The sequence below is a fragment of the Anastrepha obliqua genome, chromosome 6 (genome assembly GCF_027943255.1).
Source record: "Anastrepha obliqua isolate idAnaObli1 chromosome 6, idAnaObli1_1.0, whole genome shotgun sequence".
Taxonomy (NCBI): domain Eukaryota; kingdom Metazoa; phylum Arthropoda; class Insecta; order Diptera; family Tephritidae; genus Anastrepha; species Anastrepha obliqua.
In genome coordinates this window covers 16,711,915-16,725,961 of record NC_072897.1, presented here as the reverse complement: position 1 = coordinate 16,725,961, position 14,047 = coordinate 16,711,915, and the positions used below count along the sequence as shown (strand labels likewise).

The 14,047-nt window shown below is 41.1% G+C and overlaps 1 protein-coding gene across 1 annotated transcript; it reads left to right on the top strand.

The window, feature by feature from the left end:
* The first annotated feature begins 4,576 nt into the window (after positions 1-4,576).
* LOC129250176 (uncharacterized) lies at positions 4,577-11,998 on the top strand. Its single transcript, XM_054889810.1, has 3 exons — positions 4,577-4,601; positions 11,374-11,763; positions 11,847-11,998. The coding sequence occupies exons 1-3, from the start codon at positions 4,577-4,579 to the stop codon at positions 11,861-11,863; spliced, it is 432 nt and encodes a 143-aa protein (XP_054745785.1). The 3' UTR covers positions 11,864-11,998.
* Positions 11,999-14,047: the final 2,049 nt, after the last annotated feature.

Sequence of the window (14,047 nt, the reverse complement as noted above, 5' to 3'; positions counted from 1 at the left end):
ATTTAGGTTGGAGCACTGTCCCAGGCTGTGGAAGAAAGGAGCACTCAGTGCTCAACAGGCTCCTTCTCTGAAAGATACCTACAGCTTTTGCAATGGGGATTAAATGGTAACCCTAGCTCTTCCGCGTGTGTGCCGATATTCCAGTAACCGGTAAATAATAACAGCTATGAGTTTGGAAATTGAATGGCAAGGAGTCCAAAGAACTTTCTGAGTTCTTCGTACATTGTACTGAAACCAAAGGGTTTTCGAAATAGTACATGAAAAAATGGAACTCCATCTTTTCTGCGCTTTCCTGAGAAATAATTTGTGCTGTTCCCCTTTAACAACTGTCAGGGGGATGCCGGTGACGGGGTAGGAGGTTTCTGAGGCCAATTCAGTCCCCTTCCTGGCAAGCTCCTCAGCAATTTTATTTCCCTCTGCGTTCATATGTCGTGGAACCCAGATCAGAGAAATGTAACCTGCACACCCACGAGATTTGATTTCTTCCTTACAGGAGTTTACTAATTTCGTTCTGCACCATAGCGTCGTCAGAGCCTTGATCGCTGCTTAAGTATCGGAGAAAATGTTAATATCTCCCTCGTTCCCTAAGCATTTTGCATGTCTGCAGGATCGCACTTCTGGTTGAAAAACACTGGCATTTCGGCAGTTTAAAGGAGATAGATAAATTGGCTGATTTAGAAAAAACCCCTGCTTCGACTCCCGATTCCATCTTGGAACCGTCAGTGTAGATTTTCTCCTCGATCCAATCCTGCTTATTTGGAAAGATTGCCCTAGCACGACCCTCAAACTCTGGTTTGCGGATAGAGAGATCTGTTCGAAGTTCGGAGAAATATGGTGCTAACTGCGCGAATATGCTAACATGTCTCTTGAGAGATTGTCTCCAGAGGCCAACCTTCTTTAACCTGATTGCACTTTGAGCTGCGGTGGAAATAACGTAAAAGTCGATAGGAAGGAAGTAAATAAGGACATTCAGGGCAGCACTGGGGCAAGTTTTACATGCTCTGGTGATGCCAATGCATGCAGTCTTTTGCACCCTTCCCAGTTTAGTGATATATAGCCCTTCCGAAGAGCCTCCCACCAAACCAGGCACGTTAAAATTGGCAAAAGCACTGCGTTGTACATCCACAACATGACCTGTGGCTTGAGTCCCCATTTTTCACCGAACATAGATTTGCAGGAGTATAAGGCTATACTGGCTTTCTTTACCCATTTGGGTGCAGATCCAAAAGGTTATATATGGCTAAGGCTCAGGATTTTTCCAAAAGCTGTTTTGTTGACGATGCTGTTTTTGTTACCCTTTTTTGTACTGAGTTGAGGAGGGCCTCCCAGGTGAGCTTTCTTATCCAGCATAATTCCTAGATATTTAACCTCTCTTTTTAGAGTTACCTCCGTTCCATTTATTTCCAGAGTGGGTATATTTACAACCCTTTTCCTGGTAAAGGGGACAATAGTGGTGTTGGAAGGGTTTATTGATCGTCCCTCTTTCTTACACCATTCTCAGGTGGTATTTAAGGCGTCTTGCAGCCAGTCCTTTGCGGTCCTTCCGTGGTTGCCTTTAATTATTGCAGAAATGTCATCTGCATATCCAATTGTTTTGTCCTCTTTATTATTAAGGGTTTGTACTAGGTTTTCAGCCAGGAGAGACCAAAGCAGTGGTGATAATACCATCGTTTAGTCCCTTATAGAACTTTTGCCATAAGTTCGTTTTTGACTTCCTCAGTTCCTTGTTATATAGTGTAAGGGCTTTCCTATTATTACCCCAACTGTGATATTTCTTTCCGCTTCGACTAGTACTGTTGCCGTGACGCCATTAAGAAATTCTGTAAAGGCAAAATATTTAATATTGGTGTCTATAATAAGCTCAGCCCTTGGGTTGACTGCGTCCACGTCATAAATTACCTTTGTGCTTGAACTGTGAGGCCATTAATGTGGTCTCTGTTTAACAAGGGCTCCTGAATAAGCTCTATGTTGATGTTTCAACTGACAAGCCTCGTACTAAGTTCGGCCGATGCGGTCTTAGCGTGATGAAGATTTTCCTGGATGCACTTCATTCACTGACTGCTGGGTTAGGGTTGGATTGGATACATTCGTCCTCTTCATTCAACTCCACAGCTTCCATTTTATCCATTAATCGATCTGAATTGAGGGGCGCAGTCATGAGCTTGAATGTCACTTAACAGAATTGGTAGCTTACCCAAGCTGGCTGCTGATTTCAGGTCTGGTGCTAGAACCAGTGTTACATTTGAGCCTCTTCCGACTCTAAAAAGAGTACGCCATGTGTCAACATTGAAGCCTTTTTTCTGCCCCTGTAAGAAGTCCAGTATCTTTTTGGTTTCTAAGGACTGGGGTCAGGAAAGTACCCCACTGCTATCTGTGAGGGAGGTATTTTGGATTCCTCTGCGACCCACAGTGAAGCACCCTCCCAAGGTGTCGCGTCAGTAAGAGCCGCTTTTAGCCAGTCCTTTGAAGCGCTATCCTCGTAGTGCAGAACCATGTATGCTGATTTGTAGATCGCGCCCAAAAATGCGAGTGTTATATTCTGGTCTTTCCCCGCCACTTCTGTTTCAAGGATGAGATTCTAGATGGAGTCTATTTGCTCAGTTGTTAGAGGAGTATTGATATAGTTCCTTGAGAGCACTGTGATTTTATCTTTTATTAGCGACTAGATACCCCATAGCCACTTATCCATCGACATATGCAGTTCCGCTTCGGATTGGGGATTTGTTCTACCCCCGATCATACTAAAGATACTCCGAATGATACTGTACTATTGTAACGTGTAGCGAACACCATACTTTGTATATTGAGCTAGGTACGTCCTTATTCAGCCGCACTGCTTCAGATTCACTCGCAATCGCGTAGAGACAATGCGTTGAAGGACTTCTTCAAAGTTCAAATTTTTACCCATGACGATGATGTAATACTGATACACCAAACACGTTTTCCAGTGTAGCCCCTCAGCGCAAGCTTCATCAGACGCTCAAAGGTTGCTGGCACATTACATAATCCGAAAGGCATCACAGAAAACTGCCCCAACCCACCTTCTATGCCGCAGGCTGTCTACCTGCCAGTAACTACTTTTTAAATCAAGCGTGGAAAACCATTTCGCGCCAGATAAAATGTCGAGAGTGTCATCTATTCGTGATTATGATTCGCTGACCTTTTTCGTGACTTCATTCAGCTTTCTATAATCCCCATAAATCGGGTGCTTCCATCTTTCTTTCTAACCAGCACACTCCCTGAGCTCCACTGGCTTATTGATGGCTCACTAACTCAACTTTGCTGCATTTCTTGGATTATCTTATTTGCTTCTTCGTGCTTTGCTAGTGGTCTCGACGTGGAACTTGACGAATTGGCTTTTCATCTCCTATATCTATTCAGTGTTTCACCATCACAGTCCTTCCAGACATTCCACAATCACCGTTGAATAGCGAGCCGTATTTCTCCAGGAATCTCTTAGTTTTTGTCCTATCTAGCCCTCTAACTTCCTGCAACTAAATTCTTATGAAATCGGAGATTTTTCTTCCTGCTTCCTAGAATTCTTCTCTTTCCCGTTGTGGTCCATTGTGGTTTACTATGACTGACCGACATTTCTCTTTCTTCTAAAGTCCAACATTTCCCAATTATAGCTCCTATATCTGAAATAAATGGTAACTTGAAATTATTTAGATTAAATTAAATTACTCCAATAATGACTTCACAAACTACCTTTCCAGAAAGCGTAGTTCTCTCTCCTGTACCTGTTTGAAACTTGTAGTCATCCACTGGTTCCGTTTACATCCACATTACCGTTTACTAAATCTGACCGGATAACCGAGTTCGTTGCACCTGTGGCCAGAGTCAGTCTTAGCGCTTCGCTTCCTTCTACCTGGGTTCGTCTTCAGTTGGCTGCGTGGTGTACTGAAATCGCGTGCCATATGCCCGGTCTTACCGCAGTTGCCACACTTTATTCTCGAACTGCTAGTAGTATTATTCTCTTTATTGTTTCTTCTTCTCGCGTACCCCTCATAAAACCTTAGCCCTTCATCTTTTCTACGAAATCTTCTGTTTTCTTTGCATACGCCAAATGCGCTGAACGTTCAATATCAGTTGCGTATTACCGCAAAGTCTCATATATCGTTTGGCAGCAATTCGTCAGTTCCATCTGGAACATTTCTTGCCTGTGGTCACTCCCGTAACGTCTCTCTATAGCTGCTATCCGACTTTCATAGTTACATCGACCGGCTTCTGGAACCACCAGCAGTGCTTCAGTAACGGCACCCTTAAGCGACTTACTCCTCAAGAATTAAAAGTATTACGAAAATCGACTATCGGGCTTAATGGCTACGTCAGTAAGCGAAATTGCCGCATTTGGGCTGGGGAGCAACCCAAAGCCATTCAAGAACAACCATTACAGCCATTACATCCATTGAGAACAACCTTCTTCAGAGATGAGTCTGGCGCTAATGTAACAGTGAATGGCGAACGCTATCGCGCAATGATAAAGGACTTTTTGATGCCGGAAAGTGAAGCCCGTGATCTCCACAATATTTGGTTCCAACAAGGCGGCGTTACTTGCCACGCAGCCCGTGAAACAATGAATATATTGCGAGGTTGTTTCGGTGAGCAATTTACCTCTCGTCTCGGACCAGTAGATTGGCCACCTAGATCATGTGATATCACAACTTTGGACTTTTATTTGTAGGGGTATGCAAAGTCTAAATGCGTTGTAGATAAACCAGCTTTGATCGAGGCATTGGAAACCAACATTACTTCTTCTTCTTCACGATATACCGGCCGAAGTCCTCCAGCGAGTCATTCAAAATTGGTGTTTACGGATAGCCGAATTACGGTGCAATTGCGGCCAACATATGAAAGGAATTATCTATTATATAAAAAGTAAATGTTATGAATGGCTCTACACAAAAATATTAAATATTGCCGAATGAATTTGAACTTTCGTTGTTTTATTTGAATTGAAAATCCTATACCTCTAAAGTGATCACCCTTTACAAGCTCGAGTCATTTCATCAATATTAGATGTTTGGCACTGCGAATATGGCCATAGCGAAGGATGCAACTCATTTTTTGACCGTTTGAAGGCTATAATCAAGGCAAAAAGTGGTCATATCGAACTGAAGTGAATATATCTTCTACTCAAATATGAACGAGACGGTATCAATAAAACGGTCCGCGGATGACATATGGCAAAAATAAATTTTTCGTTTTTTGGTAGGACTGTTATAAGCTTACATGGCAAATTTCGACGTGATATGTCACATAGTTTGTTTTCTGTTCTACTGTAAACAAGTCAAGCTCGAGTGTGTTCTTCGAATTCTCTTTTATGACTTCAATTGTCTCAAAATGTTTTCCACGGAGCGGCAACTTGAGCTTGGGAAACAGGAAAAAGTCACATGGAGCCATATCAAGCGAATACGGTGCTTGCGGAACGACATTAACATTATTTTTGTTCAAATAATCGCGAACAAGACGTGATGTGTGAGCTGGTGCATTATCGTGATGCAAGAGCCATGACTTGTTGTCCCACAATTCCTTCCTTTTAAGACGAATGTTCTCGCGCAAACGCTTTAAAATGTCTAAATAATATTCAGCGTTAACCGATTTTGCGATTTGTGCGATTTTCAAGCACAATTTCCTTTACTTTTCCGATGTTTTCGTCGTTTACTGATGTTGCTGGACGACGTTCATGAGGCAAGTTTTCTACCAATGTACGGCGCTCTTTGAACGATTTGTACCACTGGAAAACACGTGCACGCTATAGAGCAGAATCTCCATAGGTCGTCTGCAACATTTTTAAGGCATCTGAAGCCGAAATTTTGTTGGAATAACAAAATTTCAAACAAATTCTTTGTTCAACTTGAATTTCCATCGTTAAATTCGAAGAACACACTCGAGCTTGACTTGTTTACAGTAGCACAGAAAACAAACTATGTGACATATCACGCTGAAATTTGCCATGTAAGCTTATAACAGTCCTACCAAACAACAAAAAATTTATTTTTGCCATATGTCATCCGCGGACCGTTTTATTGATACCGTCTCGTTCATATTTGAGTAGAAGGTATGTTAAAATTGTAATAATTTTTGAACAATTTTGTCTTTGAAATCAATAAAAACTAATTTCACACAAAAAAATTTTGGTATTTTGAATAGGTAACACTTCATATCGTTCACCCTGTATAATCTATACTATAAAAGTGAATGTCTGTACGTTGTCCGCGCATCACTACGAAACGACAAACCAAATGACGTAACAAGTTTTATACATTCATATTTTCACCCAATGAAGGTTATAGGCATGTTTTATGCCACAGCCCCCAGGCCGCACCACCACTATCATTCGTCACTAATAATCGAATATTCGCTTAAATTTAATTTAAAAAATCTTAGTTTTTCCTATTTCCCACTATTTACAGCACACTCTAGAGTTCATAATCCGCATAAGCTGTTCAACTATGACCCAAATGTAAAGTTCAAAAACGGTTTGAGGTAGAAAATTAATTAAAATAATTTTGCTTGATATTTTTCTGATTGGTTGTTTTGATTTTATTCAACGACGCATAGCAACGGATGCCGGGTATTATAATATTATGGTTATAAAAAAAATATATTTTCTATGAAATTATTGTTTGTAATTCTTTTATATACATATCCTAAATCCTTCAAAACTACTCCTGCGCGAGCGGGGCCGCGGGTTAAAGCTAGTATGTCATATAACAGATTCTCATAAATTTAATACTGTTTGCATTTCAACGATATTCAGCCTTATAATTAAACTTTTTTTGCAAAATTAAACCACTTATTAACACCACGCTCTCTGTATATTCCAGGTGATACGATCGTTGTCGATGAATCTCCAATCAATCTTCAAGGATGTTCCCTTCTAAATTTAACAAAAATAGGATCAAAATATATAAAATATGTTCCGTAAATAGTTACACTTAGTCTTACGGTATATATGCTGAAACAACTTCCGCCCTTGACAAGCCAGGCTTAACTGTTGTATAATTATACCTACCGTGGCCCACGATAAGAGTAATGTGTTTACGATTTCTACCTTTCACGAGAGCGGAATGGTATCTGAATTTAACTGACATAAAGATTAACCTTAAAGCCTGGAGAAGATTAATGGGATTTAGGTTGGAGCACTGTCCCAGGCTGTGGAAGAAAGGAGCACTCAGTGCTCAACAGGCTCCTTCTCTGAAAGATACCTACAGCTTTTGCAATGGGGATTAAATGGTAACCCTAGCTCTTCCGCGTGTGTGCCGATCATCCAGTAACCGGTAAATAATAACAGCTATGAGTTTGGAAATTGAATGGCAAGGAGTCCAAAGAACTTTCTGAGTTCTTCGTACATTGTACTGAAACCAAAGGGTTTTCGAAATAGTACATGAAAAAATGGAGCTCCATCTTTTCTGCGCTTTCCTGAGAAATAATTTGTGCTGTTCCCCTTTAACAACTGTCAGGGGGATGCCGGTGACGGGGTAGGAGGTTTCTGAGGCCAATTCAGTCCCCTTCCTGGCAAGCTCCTCAGCAATTTTATTTCCCTCTGCGTTCATATGTCGTGGAACCCAGATCAGAGAAATGTAACCTGCACACCCACGAGATTTGATCTCCTCCTTACAGGAGTTTACTAATTTCGTTCTGCACCATAGCGTCGTCAGAGCCTTGATCGCTGCTTAAGTATCGGAGAAAATGTTAATATCTCCCTCGTTCCCTAAGCATTTTGCATGTCTGCAGGATCGCAAAGACTTCTGGTTGAAAAACACTGGCATTTCGGCAGTTTAAAGGAGATAGATAAATTGGCTGATTTAGAAAAAACCCCTGCTTCGACTCCCGATTCCATCTTGGAACCGTCAGTGTAGATTTTCTCCTCGATCCAATCCTGCTTATTTGGAAAGATTGCCCTAGCACGACCCTCAAACTCTGGTTTGCGGATAGAGAGATCTGTTCGAAGTTCGGAGAAATATGGTGCTAACTGCGCGAGTATGCTAACATGTCTCTTGAGAGATTGTCTCCAGAGGCCAACCTTCTTTAACCTGATTGCACTTTGAGCTGCGGTGGAAATAACGTAAAAGTCGATAGGAAGGAAGTAAATAAGGACATTCAGGGCAGCACTGGGGCAAGTTTTACATGCTCTGGTGATGCCAATGCATGCAGTCTTTTGCACCCTTCCCAGTTTAGTGATATATAGCCCTTCCGAAGAGCCTCCCACCAAACCAGGCACGTTAAAATTGGCAAAAGCACTGCGTTGTACATCCACAACATGACCTGTGGCTTGAGTCCCCATTTTTCACCGAACATAGATTTGCAGGAGTATAAGGCTATACTGGCTTTCTTTACCCATTTGGGTGCAGATCCAAAAGGCTATATATGGCTAAGGCTCAGGATTTTTCCAAAAGCTGTTTTGTTGACGATGCTGTTTTTGTTACCCTTTTTTGTACTGAGTTGAGGAGGGCCTCCCAGGTGAGCTTTCTTATCCAGCATAATTCCTAGATATTTAACCTCTCTTTTTAGAGTTACCTCCGTTCCATTTATTTCCAGAGTGGGTATATTTACAACCCTTTTCCTGGTAAAGGGGACAATAGTGGTGTTGGAAGGGTTTATTGATCGTCCCTCTTTCTTACACCATTCTCAGGTGGTATTTAAGGCGTCTTGCAGCCAGTCCTTTGCGGTCCTTCCGTGGTTGCCTTTAATTATTGCAGAAATGTCATCTGCATATCCAATTGTTTTGTCCTCTTTATTATTAAGGGTTTGTACTAGGTTTTCAGCCAGGAGAGACCAAAGCAGTGGTGATAATACCATCGTTTAGTCCCTTATAGAACTTTTGCCATAAGTTCGTTTTTGACTTCCTCAGTTCCTTGTTATATAGTGTAAGGGCTTTCCTATTATTACCCCAACTGTGATATTTCTTTCCGCTTCGACTAGTACTGTTGCCGTGACGCCATTAAGAAATTCTGTAAAGGCAAAATATTTAATATTGGTGTCTATAATAAGCTCAGCCCTTGGGTTGACTGCGTCCACGTCATAAATTACCTTTGTGCTTGAACTGTGAGGCCATTAATGTGGTCTCTGTTTAACAAGGGCTCCTGAATAAGCTCTATGTTGATGTTTCAACGGACAAGCCTCGTACTAAGTTCGGCCGATGCGGTCTTAGCGTGATGAAGATTTTCCTGGATGCACTTCATTCACTGATTGCTGGGTTAGGGTTGGATTGGATACATTCGTCCTCTTCATTCAACTCCACAGCTTCCATTTTATCCATTAATCGATCTGAATTGAGGGGCGCAGTCATGAGCTTGAATGTCACTTAACAGAATTGGTAGCTTACCCAAGCTGGCTGCTGATTTCAGGTCTGGTGCTAGAACCAGTGTTACATTTGAGCCTCTTCCGACTCTAAAAAGAGTACGCCATGTGTCAACATTGAAGCCTTTTTTCTGCCCCTGTAAGAAGTCCAGTATATTTTTGGTTTCTAAGGACTGGGGTCAGGAAAGTACCCCACTGCTATCTGTGAGGGAGGTATTTTGGATTCCTCTGCGACCCACAGTGAAGCACCCTCCCAAGGTGTCGCGTCAGTAAGAGCCGCTTTTAGCCAGTCCGTTGAAGCGCTATCCTCGTAGTGCAGAACCATGTATGCTGATTTGTAGATCGCGCCCAAAAATGCGAGTGTTATATTCTGGTCTTTCCCCGCCACTTCTGTTTCAAGGATGAGATTCTAGATGGAGTCTATTTGCTCAGTTGTTAGAGGGGTATTGATATAGTTCCTTGAGAGCACTGTGATTTTATCTTTTATTAGCGACTAGATACCCCATAGCCACTTATCCATCGATATATGCAGTTCCGCTTCGGATTGGGGATTTGTTCTACCCCCGATCATACTAAAGATACTCCGAATGATACTGTACTATTGTAACGTGTAGCGAACACCATACTTTGTATATTGAGCTAGGTACGTCCTTATTCAGCCGCACTGCTTCAGATTCACTCGCAATCGCGTAGAGACAATGCGTTGAAGGACTTCTTCAAAGTTCAAATTTTTACCCATGACGATGATGTAATACTGATACACCAAACACGTTTTCCAGTGTAGCCCCTCAGCGCAAGCTTCATCAGACGCTCAAAGGTTGCTGGCACATTACGTAATCCGAAAGGCATCACAGAAAACTGCCCCAACCCACCTTCTATGTCGCAGGCTGTCTACCTGCCAGTAACTATTTTTTAAATCAAGCGTGGAAAACCATTTCGCGCCAGATAAAATGTCGAGAGTGTCATCTATTCGTGATTATGATTCGCTGACCTTTTTCGTGACTTCATTCAGCTTTCTATAATCACCATAAATCGGGTGCTTCCATCTTTCTTTCTAACCAGCACACCCCCTGAGCTCCACTGGCTTATTGATGGCTCACTAACTCAACTTTGCTGCATTTCTTGGATTATCTTATTTGCTTCTTCGTGCTTTGCTAGTGGTCTCGACGTGGAACTTGACGAATTGGCTTTTCATCTCCTATATCTATTCAGTGTTTCACCATCACAGTCCTTCCAGACTTTCCACAATCACCGTTGAATAGCGAGCCGTATTTCTCCAGGAATCTCTTAGTTTTTGTCCTATCTAGCCCTCTAACTTCCTGCAACTAAATTCTTATGAAATCGGAGATTTTTCTTCTTGCTTCCTAGAATTCTTCTCTTTCCCGTTGTGGTCTATTGTGGTTTACTATGACTGACCGACATTTCTCTTTCTTCTAAAGTCCAACATTTCCCAATTATAGCTCCTACATCTGAAATAAATGGTAACTTGAAATTATTTAGATTAAATTAAATTACTCCAATAATGACTTCACAAACTACCTTTCCAGAAAGCGTAGTTCTCTCTCCTGTACCTGTTTGAAACTTGTAGTCATCCACTGGTTCCGTTTACATCCACATTACCGTTTACTAAATCTGACCGGATAACCGAGTTCGTTGCACCTGTGGCCAGAGTCAGTCTTAGCGCTTCGCTTCCTTCTACCTGGGTTCGTCTTCAGTTGGCTGCGTGGTGTACTGAAATCGCGTGCCATATGCCCGGTCTTACCGCAGTTGCCACACTTTATTCTCGAACTGCTGGGTCATGGCATTTGAGTAGAGGACTCGCGTATTATTCTCTTTATTGTTTCTTCTTCTCGCGTACCCTTCATAAAACCTTAGCCCTTCATCTTTTCTACGAAATCTTCTGTTTTCTTTGCATACGCCAAATGCGCTGAACGTTCAATATCAGTTGCGTATTACCGCAAAGTCTCATATATCGTTTGGCAGCAATTCGTCAGTTCCATCTGGAACATTTCTTGCCTGTGGTCACTCCCGTAACGTCTCTTTATAGTTGCTATCCGACTTTCATAGTTACATCGACCGGCTTCTGGAACCACCAGCAGTGCTTCAGCAACGGCACCCTTAAGCGACTTACTCCTCAAGAATTAAAAGTATTACGAAAATCGACTATCGGGCTTAATGGCTACGTCAGTAAGCGAAATTGCCGCATTTGGGCTGGGGAGCAACCCAAAGCCATTCAAGAACAACCATTACAGCCATTACATCCATTGAGAACAACCTTCTTCAGAGATGAGTCTGGCGCTAATGTAACAGTGAATGGCGAACGCTATCGCGCAATGATAAACGACTTTTTGATGCCGGAAAGTGAAGCCCGTGATCTCCACAATATTTGGTTCCAACAAGGCGGCGTTACTTGCCACGCAGCCCGTGAAACAATGAATTTACTGCGAGGTTGTTTCGGTGAGCAATTTACCTCTCGTCTCGGACCAGTAGATTGGCCACCTAGATCATGTGATATCACAACTTTGGACTTTTATTTGTAGGGGTATGCAAAGTCTAAATGCGTTGTAGATAAACCAGCTTTGATCGAGGCATTGGAAACCAACATTACTTCTTCTTCTTCACGATATACCGGCCGAAGTCCTCCAGCGAGTCATTCAAAATTGGTGTTTACGGATAGCCGAATTACGGTGCAATTGCGGCCGACATATGAAAGGAATTTTCTATAAAAAGTAAATGTTATGAATGGCTCTACACAAAAATATTAAATATTGCCGAATGAATTTGAACTTTCGTTGTTTTATTTGAATTGAAAATCCTATACCTCTAAAGTGATCACCCTTTACAAGCTCGAGTCATTTCATCAATATTAGATGTTTGGCACTGCGAATATGGCCATAGCGAAGGATGCAACTCATTTTTTGACCGTTTGAAGGCTATAATCAAGGCAAAAAGTGGTCATATCGAACTGAAGTGAATATATCTTCTACTCAAATATGAACGAGACGGTATCAATAAAACGGTCCGCGGATGACATATGGCAAAAATAAATTTTTCGTTTTTTGGTAGGACTGTTATAAGCTTACATGGCAAATTTCGACGTGATATGTCACATAGTTTGTTTTCTGTTCTACTGTAAACAAGTCAAGCTCGAGTGTGTTCTTCGAATTCTCTTTTATGACTTCAATTGTCTCAAAATGTTTTCCACGGAGCGGCAACTTGAGCTTGGGAAACAGGAAAAAGTCACATGGAGCCATATCAAGCGAATACGGTGCTTGCGGAACGACATTAACATTATTTTTGTTCAAATAATCGCGAACAAGACGTGATGTGTGAGCTGGTGCATTATCGTGATGCAAGAGCCATGACTTGTTGTCCCACAATTCCTTCCTTTTAAGACGAATGTTCTCGCGCAAACGCTTTAAAACGTCTAAATAATATTCAGCGTTAACCGATTTTGCGATTTGTGCGATTTTCAAGCACAATTTCCTTTACTTTTCCGATGTTTTCGTCGTTTACTGATGTTGCTTGACGACGTTCATGAGGCAAGTTTTCTACCAATGTACGGCGCTCTTTGAACGATTTGTACCACTGGAAAACACGTGCACGCTATAGAGCAGAATCTCCATAGGTCGTCTGCAACATTTTTAAGGCGTCTGAAGCCGAAATTTTGTTGGAATAACAAAATTTCAAACAAATTCTTTGTTCAACTTGAATTTCCATCGTTAAATTCGAAGAACACACTCGAGCTTGACTTGTTTACAGTAGCACAGAAAACAAACTATGTGACATATCACGCTGAAATTTGCCATGTAAGCTTATAACAGTCCTACCAAACAACAAAAAATTTATTTTTGCCATATGTCATCCGCGGACCGTTTTATTGATACCGTCTCGTTCATATTTGAGTAGAAGGTATGTTAAAATTGTAATAATTTTTGAACAATTTTGTCTTTGAAATCAATAAAAACTAATTTCACACAAAAAAATTTTGGTATTTTGAATAGGCAACACTTCATATCGTTCACCCTGTATAATCTATACTATAAAGGTGAATGTCTGTACGTTGTCCGCGCATCACTACGAAACGACAAACCAAATGACGTAACAAGTTTTATACATTCATATTTTCACCCAATGAAGGTTATAGGCATGTTTTATGCCACAGCCCCCAGGCCGCACCACCACTCTCATTCGTCACTAATAATCGAATATTCGCTTAAATTTAATTTAAAAAATCTTAGTTTTTCTATTTCCCACTATTTACAGCACACTCTAGAGTTCATAATCCGCATAAGCTGTTCAACTATGACCCAAATGTAAAGTTCAAAAACGGTTTGAGGTAGAAAATTAATTAAAATAATTTTGCTTGATATTTTTCTGATTGGTTGTTTTGATTTTATTCAACGACGCATAGCAACGGATGCCGGGTATTATAATATTATGGTTATAAAAAAAATATATTTTCTATGAAATTATTGTTTGTAATTCTTTTATATACATATCCTAAATCCTTCAAAACTACTCCTGCGCGAGCGGGGCCGCGGGTTAAAGCTAGTATGTCATATAACAGATTCTCATAAATTTAATGCTGTTTGCATTTGAACGATATTCAGCCTTATAATTAAACTTTTTTTGCAAAATTAAACCACTTATTAACACCACGCTCTCTGTATATTCCAGGTGATACGATCGTTGTCGATGAATCTCCAATCAATCTTCAAGGATGTTCCCTTCTAAATTT